General features: G+C 49.9%; 6 protein-coding genes across 6 annotated transcripts; 3 read left to right on the top strand and 3 right to left on the bottom strand.

Annotated features, from left to right (window-relative positions):
• Nucleotides 1-472: 472 nt before the first annotated feature.
• Nucleotides 473-2,133, bottom strand: K441DRAFT_656486 (uncharacterized protein). Its single transcript, XM_067648013.1, has one exon. It carries the CDS (start codon nucleotides 1,922-1,924, stop codon nucleotides 560-562), a length of 1,365 nt encoding a protein of 454 aa, XP_067506602.1. The 5' UTR covers nucleotides 1,925-2,133; the 3' UTR covers nucleotides 473-559.
• A 1,296-nt stretch (nucleotides 2,134-3,429) lies between these two features.
• On the top strand, nucleotides 3,430-4,657 carry K441DRAFT_704213 (uncharacterized protein; the record flags this gene model as incomplete). Its single annotated transcript, XM_067653523.1, has 5 exons — nucleotides 3,430-3,516; nucleotides 3,671-3,842; nucleotides 3,881-4,097; nucleotides 4,144-4,459; nucleotides 4,493-4,657. 5 exons carry the CDS (start codon nucleotides 3,430-3,432, stop codon nucleotides 4,655-4,657), a joined length of 957 nt encoding a protein of 318 aa, XP_067506603.1.
• Nucleotides 4,658-5,350: 693 nt separating this feature from the next.
• Nucleotides 5,351-8,888, bottom strand: K441DRAFT_549618 (uncharacterized protein; the record flags this gene model as incomplete). Its single annotated transcript, XM_067643016.1, has 5 exons — nucleotides 5,351-7,955; nucleotides 8,009-8,237; nucleotides 8,300-8,393; nucleotides 8,447-8,604; nucleotides 8,687-8,888. 5 exons carry the CDS (start codon nucleotides 8,886-8,888, stop codon nucleotides 5,351-5,353), a joined length of 3,288 nt encoding a protein of 1,095 aa, XP_067506604.1.
• Nucleotides 8,889-11,924: 3,036 nt separating this feature from the next.
• Nucleotides 11,925-14,065, top strand: K441DRAFT_685722 (uncharacterized protein; the record flags this gene model as incomplete). The annotated part of the gene is made up of 8 exons (XM_067651917.1): nucleotides 11,925-12,012; nucleotides 12,081-12,147; nucleotides 12,203-12,322; nucleotides 12,365-12,504; nucleotides 12,551-13,267; nucleotides 13,337-13,534; nucleotides 13,564-13,775; nucleotides 13,955-14,065. The coding sequence occupies 8 exons, from the start codon at nucleotides 11,925-11,927 to the stop codon at nucleotides 14,063-14,065; spliced, it is 1,653 nt and encodes a 550-aa protein (XP_067506605.1).
• Nucleotides 14,066-16,126: 2,061 nt separating this feature from the next.
• Nucleotides 16,127-16,759, bottom strand: K441DRAFT_694679 (uncharacterized protein; the record flags this gene model as incomplete). The annotated part of the gene is made up of 1 exon (XM_067652739.1): nucleotides 16,127-16,759. One exon carries the CDS (start codon nucleotides 16,757-16,759, stop codon nucleotides 16,127-16,129), a length of 633 nt encoding a protein of 210 aa, XP_067506606.1.
• A 300-nt stretch (nucleotides 16,760-17,059) lies between these two features.
• K441DRAFT_606776 (uncharacterized protein) lies at nucleotides 17,060-19,562 on the top strand. The gene is made up of 3 exons (XM_067645417.1): nucleotides 17,060-17,376; nucleotides 17,453-17,609; nucleotides 17,671-19,562. The coding sequence occupies exons 1-3, from the start codon at nucleotides 17,321-17,323 to the stop codon at nucleotides 19,126-19,128; spliced, it is 1,671 nt and encodes a 556-aa protein (XP_067506607.1). The 5' UTR covers nucleotides 17,060-17,320; the 3' UTR covers nucleotides 19,129-19,562.
• Nucleotides 19,563-20,125: the final 563 nt, after the last annotated feature.

The raw sequence follows: 20,125 nt of genomic DNA on the forward strand, positions 1-20,125 counted from the left end.
AGACAATCTATTGACACGCTCCGACATCAACCCCGTTCCGTTGCTCGCGCCACGCTGCAAGTCCGTGCCGCTCGTAGTCAAGAAGCTGAAGAGTGAGGTCGCGAAAGCGAGCTCAGGGCCCAGAATAGGATGGAGGAGGTGGCAGAGAAGCGTCGGGTACAAGAGGAACTCGATAGGTTCCGAGGATCGCGAGCGGCCCTTGTTTCTAGTAGAGGGAGCGCAATGGCGTGGAAACAATACAGGAAAAGAAATAGGTTGGCTGGTTTGGAAATGGTGTAGGTGAACATTCAATTTTCACAAGCTCAGATGGCAAGAAGCTGCCCTAGGGTGCAATTCCGCGACATAATTGACCGGTGTTCAATCATGAAATAGCAACTCAGCTATGTGTATTCTCGACAGCGGATCCGAATTGTACATAGCAGCAGAGTGCATATAGGTTCTTCTCTCAGAGCACACGCGGTTAACAAAGGTGCACGGGTTCATTTGCAGCTACCAACTTGAATATTATCAGTGATTCATTATCCAAAGAAAGTCTAAAGCATCACCAATCCAACCCAATCTATGAGTCACCTTTCAACTGGTCAAATGCTTCTCTCCTTGCCTGCACCTCAGCTAGCACTTCTTTCGCCCCAGCACCATGTTTCTCACCTTCCTCCAAGCTCTCCTCCACATACTTCTTCGTGCTGGCTGCCGCATCCTTTGTTGCAGCAGCCCAAACAAGAGCGCTGTTTGCGCCGGGGGCAACAAGGTGACTTTCGTCAGCTAGCCGCCTGATCGCGCGGACTGTTTCTTCAGAGGCCGATGCAAGTTGGTGTCGTAGATATGTTGTCTGCTGAAGCAGCGCTCTCTCATCTCGTGATGCTTGGAGAAGTGCTGGAACATAGGGGAGAACATCCGTTACCTTCATTGTCGTACTGCTTGTATCCCGGTCAGGATCGGATGATGGCTTTGATTCCGCTAATTCTGAACCTGCCGAACCATATTGCATCGATGCCGATGTGGAGTCAACGGTCGCAATGAGAGAGGCTCGCGATGACACATATTTGTCGTAAAGTTCTTTGATCTGCTCTTGATAAGAATGCCCAGTGGACTCGCTATCCTCAAAGCGCTCCAGTTTCTTTTGCGGGGATTGGTCTTCCAACATCTCCGACTCATCTTCAGAGAGCTTTGCCAGCTCTCCTTCAATCCATGAAACTAACTCATCTCGTGCACACCGTAAAGCATATACCTGCGCCTCGAGCCTTGGTTTTTGCTCTGCCTCCTGCTGCCTCTGTGCTTCGGCTCGAATCGCGTTGGCCTTGTCCATACCCTGCTTGGCTTCCAGAACCCCCTTTTTAAGCTTGAAAATCAAGCCCTCAACCTCCTGATTCGGCGCTTGGGGCTCTAGCTTCGAGGCTGGCAAATCTGGCTGTTCGCCAAGCCTCTCCTTTAGTACCGTCCCCATATCCTTTTGGCCAGGATTGGGTTGCGCGTCCACCAACTTATCCAGCGTCTTCTGGATAACCTGGAGTTTGTTGAAACGGCGCCGCTGACGAAGGAGGTTAATGTACGCATATGTGGCTTCCCGGTCATACGCTACATCTAGCCTGGATGCTGAATCCATGGCATGCTGGTTACGGAACTCGTCAAGCTCTGACTTCAATTCGTTGTAACGGTCTCGAGCGGCCGCATTGGCTTGGAGTGCTTCGAGGTAGCTCCGCCGGATGCCGTTAATTTCTGGAGGGATACGCTTCACGCGTAATGATGGGGGAACGCACTCGACGATGAGGTGGGAATGTTCGCTATTGTATTCATCGGTCGAGGTTAATTGAGATTCGAGGTAGCTAGCTATCTTTTTTCGAATGCTCAGGGTCTCTTGTCGGCTATGTATGTATGGCGATAAAGCAGCTTCGACTTCTGGAAACGGGCATGGTAAAGTAGTCATTTTGTTGATGAGTTGTCGAACACTTGGGCTTTCGAGGGAGAAAACACTAGCCAGGCTCTTGTCCCGATTTGGGGCAGAGTATAAAGATAATTCAACTATTTCCCTTAGAATTGATGATGGGAGCAGCAATGGGCAGAGAAGCAGAAGCAAGAGCATAAGACGACGTATTTCGCGTTGCGCACGGTAGCACGCCCTCACGTGGGAGCGCACTTAGCAAAATGGCAGAATGATGTAACACTGCCTCAAGCTTCTAAGGTTAACGTTGCTTCTGGGGGTTATGCCGGTTTTTAAGGTCTGTGTCCTCTCGCTTGGAGTTTTGATGTTGGAAACCGTCATAATCAACCACAACTACTATTATTATTATTATTATTATTATTATTTATTCACTGCTTAACGTCCGATTCGGATCCCTGTCGGGCCCATGCGGACTACGCCTTATATACACGTGGGGAGAAATGAGAAAACCCCGTATTCTGTCTCTCCACCTTTAGGCCCCGCCTGCGTACCATAACAACTACCGGTGCCAAATATCGTCAACTTACAAGCTGCCGTTAACGGAATGACGGCTGAAGAAAACACCATCGTACAGAGCACCCAGGCGTACAACGCTCATCAGCAGCAGCTTAATACTGAGCTGTCACGCTGTGCCAACTACGATGTTGCCCAGATATAGCAACAGAATGCTCTCACCCAGTTGATTCATAATATGCAGGCCACGACGAATGTCCAGTAAGTCTTTACGAGATCCCGCCCTATTAAGAGATCTTCACTAAAATTTACTCTTATATAAGATTTTGGAATATATATATATATATATTGATCTTTGATTAACGTCTGATACGAATCCTATCTACGCCCACGCAGACTACTCCGTACCTAGGGGAAAATAGTGTATTATACAGGAAAAAAACCCCTAGCATATTTGGGGGAAAAACCCTATGAGCCACCTTAGTAGGATGAAAACCCCCGGCTTAACCATTTCCGCACGTAGCTAGCGGCTACGTCCAGACCTCCGTTGGAAGATTTTGGAATTTGAATGCCAAAATGCAGAACTCAGGGGCACGGCATGCCACCGGAGCATTAGCCGTTATGCGCAGCCTCGGACAAGGCCCTAACCCTCAAGTTCCAGTCAACCAGGCATCCCAAACTTTCCCGGCGCCCCTGATCAGATATCGCTGATGAACGGTACTTTCCCTCTTCTAGTGCTTCATTTTTTTCTATACTCGCTAAATTAATAATTCTACGTAGTGTCCCAATGTCGCAATGTCCTCATATCCCTCGACGTACCTATTCCTCAGGGTCCTCAAGCTGGAGCAAGACAGCTCCGAACAGCTGTCCGAGAGGCGATCGGACTCTCAGCTCTCTAAGGGCCTTTACCTTGATAATTGGTCATGAGAATGGCGTTACAGAGTTGAAGTATGGATACCGGTAGCCCTTAAGCGACGTTACATATAGCCTCAATCAATGACAATGGCGACACCTTCATCTTCCTCATCAACTCATTCATGCTCTCGAAATTTCGGCCGATTCTAAAATACTCCGAAACGGCTTCAAGTCCTCATCTCTCTAACTTCATTTCAGCTATGCAGCACGTCTACGCTTTCCCCACTAACCCCTCCTCCAAACCCTGGACTCCGCCACCAGCGACAGCAGGCCATCGAGGCCGCTACCTCTAGACCGACGCCTTTGTACAGTTCCAATGCCCCAAATTAGATACTTTTAATTCCCTTCTAACCATCAAATCAGGACGTTCTCAACCTCGTAACCCTTTACCGCCTCACACCCTCCCCCCTCTTCCTCACACACGCCACTTCCCCTGTCTCAGCCGTCCACTCTACCTTAGGACGCACGCGGGATCTCTCCTCCTCGCTCCCCGGCGCAACGCCCACCAATCCTCTCGGCGGCGGCCTGCGCATAGGTAAAGACTCCGCCACGGGCCCGGACGCCGACGGCCAGTACCACTATACCTGACCCTATGGATGTTCGCACCAAACCGGCTCTCGCTCGCCAGCGGAGAGAAATCGTACAACACCCAAACCATTGCGCTCGCAAAAGCAATCCACCCGCGCTTCGCATACAATCGTTCGAGCGCCCGGCCGCGTATGCACTGGAAGATGTCGATGGATCTGCGGGAGCCGTTGGTGCGGAGCGAAGGGAACCTGGATCCCGGATAGTTCGGTCGTATTCAGGCTTCTGCAGGACTCGCATGGCCCGGACAGCGCGGTGCTGGCAGAGGAGATTGGCGATTATGAGAAGATCGTGAGCACGAAGTGGGAGGGTTATAACAGCTCTGGTCCGCTGGATCTGGGAATGCCGCTGTGGGCGGCTCGTTGGTCCGCCGAGAGCGACGAGTGGGCATGGGGACTCCAGGAAATGGCGAGGAGAGATTTAACCCAGCTGTGGGAGGAAGGTTACTTCGACAGGAACACTAAGAAGCCATTGGCGTTTCGTGAGTTTGGGATCGCATTGGGAATGAGATGCGGGGGTGGTGGAGATGATTGGCAGGGTAGGGCGGAACAATTGACAACGACATGGGTAAAGGCTGGGTTGGTACCAATACCTGAGAAGGGGAATGCGGTGGAGATGAATGCAGAGGACGATTTGCTGCCTATCACAGAAACGATGTACGCAGCAGGTTTGATTCCCGGAGGTGATTTCAATGGTCTTCTTATATGTAGCGTATGGCTGTATTATATCAATCAATTATTGTATGTGCTAGTCTCCATTATCTAGTGAACGTGTTTGAAGCCACCCAGCTAAATTATCTCCAGCTTTCCAAAAAGGATTCCTCTACGCATCGAATATATTCAACGAAAATACAAGAGCAAAGATTATCTGATGCCGTTCATTCTACAAAAACGTCCTATTGTTATGTTACCGCCCAAGCTAGGCGTTGCAAAAGCAAACCCCTACGTACAGCGATGTACCAAAGTAGACGCATTTAAAGGCCGCCAAAATCGCCTGCAATCATACGCCAGTCCACTCAATATACTTTGCTCTATACTCATTGAGAAAACACTGTTTTGAAAAGAGTAAACTGGGAGAGTTGGCAATTTGGTATCTTTTGGAAACATGTGAGAAGCCCGATGTCTGCACGTACGGGTAAAAGACCGGATTATTACCATGGAAATATTGTATTCCACGAATTCAAAAAATGAGATGACAGGATTTCGGGGGATCTTAGCCGCTGGAGATGGGAAACGCCTGACAAAGGCTTGCAAGAACGCTGCATGAAAAAGAGTATTCCTGCGTAACAGTCGGTAAAATGGTAAGGGTATCGAAAGTGCTCTTTGCTAACAAGAGCGAGACGAGCGGAGAAGACGTAGACTAAGGTGGAAATGTTTGCACAGTTGGGACTACGTGAGCGTTAGTAATAGAATGCAATCCCGGGTCTTGAGACTGACTATATCCTATAATCGTATCTTCTCATCGCCTGAGTCCAGTAGAAGGGCCTGGTTGGCCGTCCATGTTACCAGTGAGCTCAGCAACGCGAGCTTTAATACGAGCAACGCGGCTCTCAATTGTCTCCTCACCGCTAGTCTCCCCTTCATCGGTGCGTGCACTCTGGCTTTGGTTTATTCGGGATTGCTCTTCACTCAGTCTAGCGGCACGCTCAGCGGCATTCCTCCTAATTTGAGCCCACCTGTCTTGAGAAGGCTGAACCTGAGGCGGCAGATCGACGGACCGCTCAGAGACATCGTCAGCCGCCGGTGCTGGCTGGGGGTACGAATATGCTTGCGGCTGGTGGCTCTCCTGTTGCGTTTGAGAGTGAAGGGCCGCTCCAGCGCGTGCGGTAAACGATTGCGGTGGGGCTGGTGTAGGCTCTTCGTCCGAATCCTCTGGAACAAAAGCCGGCATATCGTCTATCGGACCTTGATCAAACCGGACAAAGGCATGATCCACCCCACGCTGCTCACTGGTGTTCATGCGAGGACCAGTGGGCCGAGCGACTTCGTCATGATAATCATGAGATACCGCAGAGATGGCCGGGCTTAGCTCAACCGCGGGTGAGTGAGCAACAATAGGTTCAGGCTTCTCCATTTGGACGCTAGCGACGGGAGACTTCTCTTCTGGTTGCGAAACCGGCGAAGGCTTCTTTTGGAGAATAGACAAACGTCGTCCAACAGTCGACGTCGGCACATGCAGACCGTTCTCGGGTTCTATTGACTGGGGTGCCTCTGACTGGTCCAAACTATCACGTGGCTTCTTGGTAAAGAGCTTCCTGAGTCCACCTGCACCGGTATTCTTCTTCAACTTGTTCGGAGAAGGTTTCTTGCCAGGAACAGCCTCTAAGCTAGGTCTCTGGTTATCCCAGGCCCTCATTGAGGCCTCTTCGGCAAGGTTTGGCTCAGGTGATGCTACCTGCTTTCGCTTAGGACCAGATTTCCGAAGAGCTGGATGCTCGCCAAGTTGGTACGCATGATGAGTTGGTTTATCATCTAATGGGGTGAGTTGCGTAGGTGTAGCCGCCGGTAGAATTGCTTGGGCTGCAGCCGAAGCTTCAGCTTTCTTGGATAGCACGGCTGCCGCGGTCGGAATTGAGGGCAGAGGAGTAGGCCGAGGAGATTGCATTTCTTTCCTGGCGGCTATTGCGCTGGTCTCTTGCTTGGGAAGCGCAGGTAGCTCACGATTCGAAACTTCCTTAGGTAGTCCCGGTGATGCAGTACCATTTGTCCTAGGGCTATTAATGAGTACAAGATTGTCCCTTGACCCTTTTCCAGTATTGATATTCCCAAGATATTTAGCGCGGATGATATCTTTGTCGAACTCCTTTGCCCATTTCATCGCAGGAGCAGCCTCGCTCATGATAACAGGCTGCAGTGTCATGACACTATTTGTCTTCATCGACATCGTGTCGTCAACTCGGGCTCGTCGTTGACCGCTTTGCTCAGCAGCTTGTTCTTTCTGTTTCTGCGCCAGTTTAGCAGCTGCAGCTTGAATTCGTGCGTGCTGGTCCGGGCCGATGCTAGTTTTGCTCATTGGTGTATTTGCGTTATTTCTGTAAGGATCCGTCTGAAGTATAGGAGGCTTCTTGCCAGTTGACTTCCTTCGTCCGAGTCGTCCTCGTCTAGTAAAACTAAAGCGACCTTTCTTTTCCGCAATGTAAGCCCCCTCTTCCGGACCGGGCGAGGCACCTTTAACTTGTTCCTCAATAACCAACCACTTGGCTCCTGGAATGTGGGTTTCTATAAGAGCGCATCGCCCAAAAACGGCCTTCCGCTCAGTCGGTTCCTCTCCAGCCAAACTCGTCATCCAGACCCACCAGAATGTGTCGTCAAGATCAAATTGAGTAATGCTGGCGAGCTCTCCAGGCTCGAGATGGTCCTCCTGGACACCAATTCTCATGTGAGACTGTGAGCTGTGAACACGGGCCGCTTCTCCTATGGGAGGGAGAACTTTGTCCGGCGGAAGAAGTAAGGGCGTTGGAGAGGTCTGGCCATTCTCGTCTGCGAAACCAGAAGAGAGGAAGTCTGCCCATGAAGGAGTTGTGGGACGGCCAAAATCTGTATTCCTGGACCCCGGCCCGGCCCGCATCCCCTGAGGGCCAGCGGAGCCCCCAGAAAACGTTGATCCATTCGTGTTCGGAGAGTCTGCACCACCATGTAAACCAGAAAACCCTAGATCCTCAAAACGAGACCAAGATGCATCTTGAACAATCTCATCAGATGGGACGACTGATTGATTTGTCGACGAAATGCATTTAAGTACTCGCCGACACTCGTCCGTGAGGGCCTTGATCGGATCTTCATAAGACGAGAACTGTTGCAACGCTTCGTCATCGTCTCGGTATTCGAAATGTTTCGCTCGACGGAGGAGCGCAAATGGTGTGGGAGAAACTGAATCCACGATCATGACAACTCTTGTGGTAGATGTCTGCATGAGAGAGGGCGTCTGAGGCGGATATTCAGTCTGTGACACGAGAGCCTGGAGTGACCGTGGCAGCGTGGAGATACCACTGATCCCAGTGACAGAATCTGGCGATAGTGATCGCAGATACGCGAAGAATAGATGGCTCGCCGCGTCAGCGCCCCTAAATAAATGAGTTTGATTAGTTCTAAAAGACACAGATGCCTGGAAGCTTACCTTTCCCAGGATCGGTAACCACCATCAAAACCTTTACCGTCATCAGAGTGTGCAAAAGCCCACCAGCCCGCCATCCTAGACAATTTTCTTCCGCCAAGTCCATTGGTCTTTCCTCGTGCAGCTACTGCGGAAAGCAGGTCAAAAAAGTCAAAGATGATCTGCTTTCGGGCATCCGAGTCCACACTGAGAGGTATGAAAGTGTCAAATGCATGCCGAGCTAGGTTAGAATCTAGTAATGATGATTAGCAAGTTCAACAGGCAATATCAATATCCATGCTGTTGCTTGCTTACCCGACTCCCCGATTTTGAAGAGCTCATAAGCATCCCAAGTGACTACACCGCCAGGTAACCTGCTCCAGCACCATTTCATAATACTGCAGAGGACCTATAATCGTCAGCGCCTCTCTCGGTCACGAAATCTTATGTCTGTTTTCTCACCATAGGTTCCGTCAGACGCAATTCCTGATGAAGGCCCTCGCCCCTGTAGTGAGAGGAACCCTCGTATTGTGACTTAAAGAAATTTCGAATGAAGTTTCGTGCTGCGCTAGGATCGGAAGCGGGGCGAAAAGGAAGAAGAAGGAAAGGCATGTCCAGCGCTATACGGAAATCAATCAGTTAAACTATTAGATGGAATATCGTGAGAGAAGGGGGTATGCTCGAATACTGAGACCATCGTACCTCTAGACTTCATTTCTTGTGTACAGACATGTATCAATTCCTGGATCTCTTCTGGTGCAACGTCTTTGCGTAACCATGCCTCTTCCCACCTGGGCTTCGGCGGCACCACGGGGCCGCCGTTTTGCTGGTCCGCGTACTTTCCAGCCTTTGACGCGGACCTAGAGCCTTCCCTAGACTTGAAAACATTCCTAAAGAAGGGCATTGTGAAAAAAGAGGTGATGCGGGCCGCCTTCAGGGCCTGCTGAACTGCATCCGCTTTGGGGGAATTCTGGGGAAGTTCGTCGGCAGGGGTATCAGAAAATTGTCGGCGAGGCAGCGATTGCCAGGAACATGGAATAAAAGGCCCAGGTCGATATGCAAGCAGCAGATGACGTGCGACTTGAGACGAGGGCAATGGTTCTTCGGCAGCTTGAACGCGCACCTGGGAGCTCTGGACAGGGATCGGGGAAGCTGACAGCAGAGCGCGTCAGTTGTCGAAAAAAAAGTGCCGAAAAGGGTGGGCGGTGAAAGTAAGGATAATGAGGATAAAATCACGGCAGGCTTTGTGCAACCAGAAGGCGAACAGAGGGAAGAAAAGTCCAATCTGGTGAATTCTGCATGGAATGAAAAGGGAGTTAAGGAGCAAGAGTCCACTTGGGCACTGTGATATCCACAGGCCCCTAGAAAGTTTTGGATTGGGAGCGCCAAGCGAAATCTTCGCAGACGTGACATGACAAGGCCAGTGACAACACATAGCTCCATCACTGCCGCCGTCGCCACAACTGGCGATCACGGATTACGAGAGTCGCCGCTGGGAGGAATCCCCAGGCTGTTCTATAATTGTCGTGCCCCCGGCGTCACAGGAGATTGCTACGGGCCCGCATCGGGGCGTGATTTGCAGCAATTGCTCTCGGTGCTCTCAGTGCGGGTGAAGTTCTGCGACCAGTGCTATCGCCGCTCTCCCATCTCCAGAACGCGAACCGGGCGCGAGGCAGATGCAGGCAGGTGCAGGCAGGTGCAGGCAGCCTGGGCGACTAAAGGCGGTCGCTAGCCCCAAGGTACCAAACTAAAGGTACTAAACGGGGAGCAAAGGCTGAAGCCATTGCAGATGCCACGCTTCTTCCGGCATGGTCTGCTCTCGCCAAAGGCCCGCCAGAGACCCGCGACGGGACCCGCTCATTTGCCCTGCCCAACGCCTCCCAATACTGTTTTACTTTGCTGCACTGGAAGGGCTCTGCAACAACGTGTACTGCTCACCGCCGCCCCACCCTAACGAACACTCTGCAGCGAATGGCTTGCCCTTTCTCCTCCCGGCTAGAAACAAGTGCCAGGGGACCGGGTGAGTTGTTCTTTTTCTTGTCCCGTCTTGTCCCTTTCAATAAGACAGCGCCGGAGCATTAAGCGAGTGCCACTTTGCCAGCCTTCACTTTCTCTTTTCTCTCGAATCAGCCCGGCCGAAGCCTGCCAGAGCTGCCAAACACCACATCCCAACTCTCCCAACCTGGGACTGCATACGCTCCTCTTTTCTTTACCAGCCGGTCATTGGCACGCACGTCCTCTTTTGTAATCACACACTAGTGAGCGTTTCAGGGTTTCATCGACAGCGCCCTGTGACACGCAGCCCCCGAACCACCCTTTGCCCATTCGTCATAACCAACAAAGTCGACGGAAGCTTCTTTACATCCGTTCAATTTCCATGAGCACGTCACCCCTAGAAATGTCCAAGATGTCGTTTCTGCAGCGCCTCGAACCTGTGTCTCCTGGATGATCTTCGTTCCGTCAAATTGCGTATCCACCCGCCCATGCATGAGAGGCGCGTGCTTTGCAAGATCCAAATGTTTGAGAGCATTACCAGCATTGCCTAGAAACCGATCATATTTACTTATTACGAGTCTATGATCCGTCAGGGGTGGAAACACTCGGACTTGCCGCTACCGCAGGGTCTTCCAATGAGGAGGTAGACCCTGATCGCTTTTATCAGCCGTCCCGGGAATCTTAAACAGTGATCTCCCTTGAGGTTCATTCCTGGAGCGAGTTTAGGCATCTCAGCCTTACAAAATAAAGCTTCCAGGTAAGCGGATTTTTTTCTAAGTATGGCCTTGACGATTCATAAGACGAAGTCAGGGTTTGAACTCGCCTAACTTATCTTATATTTATGCTTAATTTAATTTTTATCGCCCTTCAATGCATGAAGATATAAAGGATAGTGCGCCTTGGATATACTTATATACTTTTGGTACTCAATCCTCCAGGCTTGCTTTCTTTTTTTCTTTTTTTTTTTTTCCAATGGCTAGCTCTCAGTTCTTTTTTTTTCCTGCGTATTTTTCCATTCTAGAGGTAATTGAACCCTACTCTAAATTTATTATTTTTCCCGGGCTCCCCTTAGAAAATAGGGGTGTCTCGGTCTTTCGGCTTGATACTGCGAAGTCAATACCGCCAGAACCCCGGCAAGAAAATGGTTTATTCGCTGTCAGATCAGGCGAGCATGGTTTAGACTGAAGAAAATGGTCATGCGACGCGGGAGAGCTCTTCAAAAATGTGGACATGTCGGCTTAATATCCCAGTATATCCCAGTACTACCTTCGTGTCAAGCCTAATCACAGCAAGCGAGTGCATGACAATCCATGCAAGCATCACAGAAATACATCGGGTACGCTCACACAGGGCCAGTGCCTCTATTCCTACAACCCCATTATCTCACAGCGTCTTTGCAAAGCTCGTGGTCTATTTTCAGCCAGATCCTCTGCGCTGCCGTTGCTGGTCTTGCGGCTTAGACCAGCCCGAGAATCCGGTGCTCTTATCAATATTCAATGCTTGTCGGTAAGGATTCACCATAATAACATATTATTGAATAATAATATAAATCAAAAAGCATTTAAATATCTATATTATTATTCAATAATATGTTATTATGGTGAATCCTTACCGACAAGCATTGAATATTGATAACAGGGTTGCAAAATCAATCAATTCAATTCAATTGCCCGCACAGAGCATAATTTGGGCCGTGTCCTTATGCACCGTATAAATATGCACCGTGTGGGCAATTGAATTGAATTGATTGATTTGCAACCCTGATTAATAAAAGCACTGCAAGAATCCTCCAGCCCGGAACCATCACATGCATATTCCACAGCACAATAGTCATTCTACCATATAAGACAGTCAGCGATTTATTATATTCAACCTTCATGTCTTTTACAAAATCGCTGGCCTCCTTCGCGAACTTCGCCCTTACCAAGTTACTATGACCAGTATTATGGTCAAAACCAGCAACGGTAGTCCATATTTTATTCCACTCCTGCCGCCTTCATACCCTCTAGCGGTTCGCAATCCGTATCTCTCAGGTACTTCACCTTTCGCAATGTGCTTCGGTCCTTGCCACTCATTGCTGACACTCATTATTCCTTTTCAGCGTGGCTACCTGGTAGTGAGGCTGCTAACCTTCCCCCGGCTATCCCCGAGTTCTGGATCGGGCAGAAGTCAGGCTGATCTGTCCTTGCCCGTGTCAAAGAAAGCAATGAATGGACAACATAGTTTATTTGGGTTTAGTGGAAACGATGCGAGTATTACGCCCGCTCAAGTGGTCAGCGGAGAATATACGTCAACTCGTACTATTTTCGTTGTAACTACAGGCAAGGCTACATTCACTCTGGAGTTTTTCTCGCTAGTGCTTCCAAAAAATTACGTTCGCTAAAGCCTCCCGTTTAGCTATTTAACAGTCACAGCCTCATCCCAAGATGGCTTGCCTATCCAGGTATACTCTGCCATTGACAGCTCATGGACAGGCCATTTTGAACAGAACGCCCCAATCAATGTGACACAGACTACATCTGAAAGTACTTCGGTCTATGAGTAGATTCCAATCAACCCCTGTATTCAAAGTTAACGACATGGCTCAATGGGGTAGAGTCGTATTTGCTTCCCGAAAACCTGATACATCGACAAATTTTACCTTCACCACCGGTCCCCGAGATATAGTACAAGCGCACTTTGTCAATGGCGGGGAGTCGAGCAATCCGCAGGACGCTTCCCAATCTGATGCTATCACCGCCTTTGCCCATGGCTTGGGATCTGTGAAGACGGCCACGGCTATTACATTCGTGATTGGACATTACCATGGGGATGCTATCAACTACAAAAGTAATGACCGAACTCCCTACTTCCGATCTGAATATGGAAACCCTGTCTCGGCCGTCGATCATTTTATCGACAATTATGCCTCTGCATACTCGGATTGCGGGACATTCAAAAGCAAGCTCCACAATCTGGCCATCAGTACCGGTTGTGGAAAATACCGTAACATCTTAGCTTTGACTGTCCGCCAGGTTTTCGGTGCCATCGAAACCACAATCCCCAGCGGTACGAATCCTGCAAATATGAAGGATGTCATGGTTTTTATCAAAGAGCTCTCTTCAAATGGAAACATAAACACTATTGATATTATCTTCCCTGTAACTCCGCTTTTTTGCGTGCTTGCTCCCGAATACCTTCGTCTTCTGCTAGAGCCACTGGTTCAATATCTAAACACAGGGGTCGTCAAGCAGGTGTTTCCTCTTCATGATCTGGGAACATATCCAAGCGCTACTGGCCACGACGATGGTGATACGGAAGCCACGCTACCAGAGGCTAATGGCGATCTTTTTATACTTGCTTACATGTAACAAAAAGCTACTAGGAACACTTTGTGGGCGGGGCTAGCTGGCACCTACACGCCTCTTCTCCAAAAATATGTGGACTACCTTAGTGTTGAAAGCAACGGACTATACATACCTACCCAGCTGAGCACTATTGATTACCCCGGACCCTTGGCATGCCAGACCAATCTGGCTATTAAGGCTGCTGTTGCTCTGAATGCTTTGGCGTCATGTCACAACAACCATCATATTCCGATACAGGCTTGAATTACTCCAGCGAGTTGTATAATGGTGGAAAGGGTGGTCTAGGGCCCAGATGCGATTCGGGGCTTACTCATTTTACATCGCAAACCACAGACATGCATAATTGCAACGACTTCGCCTTCTCGACGACATGGAATCTCTATCCCGATGTTCTTCTAGGCTTAGGCACTTTCCCTACGAGCGCTGTAGCAATGCAAGATGCATTCTATGTAAGTGCTCGGAAACAACAAGGAGTACAAGCAGACACACGAGGCGATTGGGAAAGCATTTTCTAGGATTTCTGGGCTGCGGCTGCTGCTGATACTTCGAGCAAGTCAAGACAAATTTATATCGACAATATACACGCTTACATGACGAATAGACGGAATGACCATCCATTTTGTGACAGTTCCATGTCACGGGCGCGGATGCTGGGCTACAATATACCTGGCGAGCAAGGCCAGTTATTGGTGGGCATTTTGCAATGTTGGCAAGGCAAGGGGCGGACCTGCTCGAGTGATCATACAGGTTGCTCTATCATTGAGCATTGAGAGTATTTGACGATTTATGAATACAAAACCCTGATGATTTGCAGCTCGGTTTTACATATATATGACATTGGCCTTGGCTCCACTTCAATCAGAGCATTGCCCTAATTAATTGAATATCCGTAGCGTGTAGCTAGTACTAATATTTCCCTGATGGGCACATCAATACAAACAGGAATTATCTTCGTAATCCGTTGCCTATGGGAATTGATAAAACAGTGATACTTGCGACAATTATCTGACATCTAGATACTGTGAGATTGCTTCGTAACCATCGGTAATACTCCTGAATCAGTAGATACATGCAGGCCTAAAATACTTCATGGATATCCGCAGTGCACTGAACAAGATCGTAAACAAAACGGTAACTCATTCATATTAGGAAACATGTAGCTCCGGAGAATAATTTCCAGGACATGATTGGCTGCTCTCTAAATCAATAAGAATCGCATCGATGACAATTGGGCGCTTTGGAAAGGTTTCAGCGTTTACTGAGGTCCTCCGCTCTCTAGGTGATGTCATAGATTTGAGCCTTCTTTATAGTCGGCCCAACGCGGCGCATGAGCTCGATGTGCTCTGGGCCTGGACGAGATCTTCAAAGATGTCCGGCAACGAAATAAATATAAACCGATCTTCGTTTCAAATTAGCTGTCAGTTTCATACAAAACGGTCAAAGACGACGGCACAGTCATCAGGTATGCGTGTGTCCCTACGCTTCAATTTAGAAATTATGTTGCTGATTATCCTCGGCGCACAGAGAGTTCAATGAGCTGGTCGATATGAACTCCCCTGAGTTGAAGGAGCGGCTTGGCGCAGATGAGTCGGCCGGGAGCCGGGTGGAGCAAAGATGATGGATCTGGGGAAACGGTTGGTTATGAGAGGTACGGAAAGAGTCTACTTCTCTAAGTTCAAACCATTGTTCTTACTCCCTTTCTGCAGTGGCCGGAAAATTATTAATTTTCTCGAGAAGAACCCTAGCGGGGACCCGGAGAAGTATGATTGGGAGAATATTGACCATATGCGAAGAGTGGTGGCCTACAAACAAGTGTCAGGAACACGCAGATAGCAAATCTGCCAAATCGTTTAAGAACTGTGGTCACGATGCACAGAAGGGTTGATGCGGGGAAGGAAGGTCAGTTGTTCTTTGGTGCTTCAATTAGAATAGGGTTGGGATTGTTGCAGGGGAACATCTGCGATGGCGGTATTTTGTAGTCGAGAATAGAATCTTTAAATCTAGCGGCCGCATTTCCCACACGGCAATCCCATTCAGCCATCGCTGTCTGATTCTGTTTGATAATGTCTGATGCCAATGGATCAATTTGGACAAGGCCATGGAAACGGGCGGTTAGGCAGGTAAGCCGTCGTTAATATCCGACATGCTGGTCGGCAAGCACGAAGAGAAATACGGAGGGCAGCATTGGGGGGAGGGGCACTCAATTGCTTGCGAGAGCATGCCCCTCATGTTTGTGTTCATGACAAATGGCCTAGAGTCTCGACGTCCCAGAGCGTCGATAGAGTACGAGATGGATGACGCACGGAGCGTGAGGTCGCTTCTCCATGCGCTTCTATCTTTAGAAGCACCCTCCCGGCTCTCCAACGTCCCCAAGCGCTTAAACGCCCCAGCCACAACCGTCCACCATCGATCGTCCGAGCCTCTCACCGACGTCGTCCCATAGCAGATGCGTTTCACTCCGTCTTATCTTGCTGCGAGTCGACGTGCCTGAATCGTTTCTTAGATACTGCACGTTCGGCATTGGATGCGTGTCCTCCTTTTCCCACCCGCCGCCCATCTCCTCTGACGAAGCAATGCGCTCGAAGGATCGCTCCCGAGCCTGCTCGCCATGGCCCTGGAAGGCCTGGAAGGCCTGGAAAGGGAAATGGCAAAGAACGCCAATAGGATAGCTCTTGTGTCAGCCTGGATGGACGAGGCGATGAGGTGCACGGGCAACACACACAACACACGGAGAATACATAGGCAAAACCCAGGGAGCATATTGTCCTTATTATTGTTTGTATCACCAACGCGCAAATCTCTAGCACAGCCTTGCACTCCAGCCAGCGAGGTGACTGTCAGGTGTGCCAGGGTAAATGCGCTCCCGAACGGCGCAACAAGCGATTGGCTTCGGGTATCGAGGGGGATTGAGACTCGTGAGCTGTCGCACGTAGAAGTAGTCTAACGAGGCTCGCATCCTTCTCCGCGCGGCCCGGGACAAAGCCTGACAGTCATCGACGGCTAGCATTCCCAAAGCAGTGTCAACGATCGCGGAGCTGTAGATTCGAGGTGCACAACGGGCAACTGGGCACACGAAAGCAGCTGCAGGCTGCCCCGGAAATGCACTCTCTGACCACCCTGCACACAAATTTAGCTCTTCGGCCATGCTGCCAAATGCTCTGTATCCTGCACTAGACGGGAAATCCCATGCTAAATTTGAGGGTATGCCACATGGGCCGGCGGGGAGGACCATGGCCTTGGAAAAGGTTGGTGCTTGTGCCTGCGTGCTGCGTGCGGTGTGCTGGCTGAAATGGGCCCGCTGGGTTGCTGGGTTACTCCCGGACTTGCAAGGGATTGGAAAGTGTTGGAGAGGGTGCTGGAGGGCGGCGAGAGAAAGTCTGCGGCCTACCCGGCCTGCTGGGCTGCGAGACCGCTGGAGCACCGGGCCTGGCATGTTCCCAGCTCAGGGCCTCTCGCCATACTGCAAGAGGCTGCTGGTACTGGGAAGGTAATTTCGCCCTGAAGCGAACCGGTGCAGCATCGAAATGTCCCTTAAAATAGCTCTTCTGGGCCTACGCCCAACAGAGAATGGCAGCAAAATATCCCTCTTCTGCCCTCGGGTGTGGCCAATCACTTGCAGCTTTAGAAAATTGCCCGGACGGCTGGAGAAGCGAATTGCAGCAAGGGTCCGGCTTCAAGCTGCTATTATTAGGACCCAACGCCCGCCCACCTTCGAGAAAGTCCAAAGCTTCCACTCCAGGTTTATTTGCTCCATCCATCAGAGCCGCATATCATCGTATCGCGTCGTCGCGACCTTTCGAGATATTTTACATATATCCCCCAGAGACCTCAGTGCCTTGACTGAGTCGCCAGACGCCTGAAACACGCTGCGCATCTCCTCTGCGGCGTCAAACCATCTCAGACTCGCTCGCCGTTCCCTTCAGCACTTTTCTGCCCCGACTCTGTCTCTGGCGTACCTTAAACCGATGCGCTTTGTTAGTTGAATTATCCAACCATGGGCCGTAGGAAGATCGAGATCAAAGCCATCAAGGACGACCGGAACCGATCAGTGTAAGTCATGCCTTCGCAGCCTTCCCTGCGCCGTTCCGCGCCCGCTAGCAGCAGAACTAACGCCTCATCGCCGCAGGACATTCCTCAAACGTAAGGGAGGCCTTTTCAAGAAGGCTCATGAGCTGTCCGTCCTCTGCTCCGTAGATGTTGCCGTCATCATCTTCGGACACAACAAGAAACTGTATGAATTTTCATCCGGCGACATCAACGAAACCATAGGCCGATATCAATATGTTCGTCTTCTTTGCCTCGCAAACATAAAAATTTCATCCAGTGCTGATGCAGATTATCTAGTATGGCGGTGCGCACGAACACAAAGGTCCCGAGGACTTCATGGGTAAGAAAGATATGGACGAGGACGATGAGGAGGACGACCCAATGGGTTCGCCACCCCGAGACTCACATACACCTCCCGAGCATGCTATGATGCCGCACCATCTCCAAAATCAGGCCGCATTTCAGCATATCCGAAATCAAACGCCGTCTGCTTCTCCGCCAATGCCGAACGGCATTCCTTTCCATCACCGGCATCCTTCGCCACAACCGCCAGGCATCTCTCGGCCAAATTCTCGAGCACACATCCGCCGGACTAGCTCAAATCTTGCCCCCCCTCAACACCAGCAACTTTCACAGCCTCCTCCACCTCAGAATAACTATGCCTACATGCCGAATCCGCCCTTCTACAACCCTCAAGCCGCCCAAGGCATGCCCGCCAAACCACCAACTGGGCCTCCTCACCCTCCCCAATACCAATACACCCATCCGCCTCCAACACACCCCCAAGTCCAACAATTCATGCAGGAGCCAAGAAGGCAGTCAGTACCACCAGCGTTCCCGCAAGAGCGTCCTCAAACTTCCATGCCTGTCCCATCACCTCCACACCCCGAGCAGAACAACTTCCAAAGCCCACCATTACCGCAACCGAAACCGTTACCCTCGGCTGCAAAATCGCACAGTATATTTACTCCGATTGACGATAGTCGATCAATGCTGGCTCAACACTGGGGCAGCAGCAATGTCGTTGAAATACCCCGCACTGAAGCCAATGCGAAGTCCGAAATGGGCCTTCGCTCACAATCCATTGATGTCGCATCCATATCAAGGTCGCAAATCAATGGGAACTCACCACCTCAACCGGTACCCCTACAACAGCTGCCAAACCTGCCCCAGAGAACTGCGTCAACGTCTTCAGTCCCAAGCATACCTCCTCCGTCACGAACAAACAGCATGCAAACAGAAGCAAAACGTCCCCGATTAAAAGTGCAGATTCCGAGCGAGCACTCGGATACCGGGAGTGCAACAGCAGATTCATCACCTAAGGAATCTGGAACCACTGGAGTTACTCCAGCTAGGACAAGCACTGATGCTTCGCATTCTTCTGGGGTGCTGCTACCTCCGCCATCGCCCAGCGCAAGTGCTCTTTTGAGCGCTGGAGCATCCGGCCCACCAAATCCCTTTGCCCGACCCCCTCCCCCAGTTAACAACAACTCATACGGCAGCAGAAGCGAAATGGAAACTCCAATTTCCGCTCTGCCCAGCCGGTTTGTCGAGAATGGACTCTTGCCCTCACCTTCCAGCTTCTACCCCGAATGGGGTTTTGGTCGAGAAACAAACATGTTGCCGAGTCCCCTGACCTTCCAAACACCTGTAGTGACCAATGGACCTAGCTTTAGGGAAGACCCGGCAGACCGGAAGCGGAAGACATCAGAAGGATCTGATAATGGAGGAACGATGAAGCGGATGAAAGGATGAGCAGCCTTCCATTTTTCTCGCATTTTTGATACGCAGCGTAGACTGAATGTTCGCAATGACCATCGGAATGTTTTGTGGTTTCATGGTGGTAGCACGTGTTAAATCATTAGTCTACAAAAGCACGCACTTGTTTGTTATAGTTTCTCTTCTCATTTCTGTACTAGCAACGTCTTTTTTGTGTCTATGATTCTCGTTTCTATTTTTTTATCATGGAGCTGTGGAGCCGTTCGGATACCCTGAGGGCATTACAGTCGTTCTTTGTCTGCCTGTTGACTTTACTCGTCTCCGGGAGTCAGGCGCGTTGTGATTGTCTTCTTTATTATTTCTGAAAGGCCGAGCCTAAATTCTGCGAGTATTTTCTTGGAGGCTTATTTGTGCGGGCGCGGAGCTGGCGGTTTGTGGTGAAGGTATGGGAGAGTGAAGTATGGAAGGGGAAGTTCACCTGTATATATACTTGCCAATATACAGTAAAAACTGGTTAGTACGATATCCAACTACAACGATATACTCTATATTACGATCTACACCCCTTGATCAAAGTGTTTTTGGTGTAATATTACGATATTCTGACTTTTGATGATATCGGTAAGTCTCCACCAAAATCGGTATAACCAGTAGAGATTTTGTATGGGAGGGAGCCTAATTTAGCCGGCAAGGTGGACGCCTTAAGCCTTTTTAAGTTAAATCCCCCCCTTTTATTGCTTATTAACCCAACACGTGACTCTTTATATAACAATACCATTGGTATAATGATACGCTCGGCCGTACAAACCGTATCGTACTAACCAGTTTTTACTGTAGCAGAAATACTAATGAATATGAAGACGTAGTGTCACCGCGCGGGCAATTGTTCATGCAGGGCGTCTCCAATTAATCAATTATCATAATATAAGATATGCTACAGGCTGAATGCTGGCCGCAGCAAATTTTTTTCCCGAATGGGGCTTATTTGCAGCATATTTGCAGGCAAAAGCAAAATTAGCGAGAGTCCATGAGC

This window comes from Cenococcum geophilum, assembly GCF_001692895.1.
Source record: "Cenococcum geophilum 1.58 unplaced genomic scaffold K441scaffold_11, whole genome shotgun sequence".
NCBI classification, from domain to species: Eukaryota; Fungi; Ascomycota; class Dothideomycetes; order Gloniales; family Gloniaceae; genus Cenococcum; species Cenococcum geophilum.

Bases quoted from the DNA above. Each gene is read 5' to 3' on its own strand.
- K441DRAFT_606776 (XM_067645417.1), top strand. From the start codon at position 17,321: ATGGGCCGTAGGAAGATCGAGATCAAAGCCATCAAGGACGACCGGAAC. The intron at 17,377-17,452 runs GTAAGTCATGCC...TCATCGCCGCAG, and splicing joins GACGACCGGAACCGATCAGT to GACATTCCTCAAACGTAAGG. The intron at 17,610-17,670 runs GTTCGTCTTCTT...CAGATTATCTAG, and splicing joins CCATAGGCCGATATCAATAT to TATGGCGGTGCGCACGAACA.
- K441DRAFT_656486 (XM_067648013.1), bottom strand. From the start codon at position 1,924: ATGACTACTTTACCATGCCCGTTTCCAGAAGTCGAAGCTGCTTTATCG.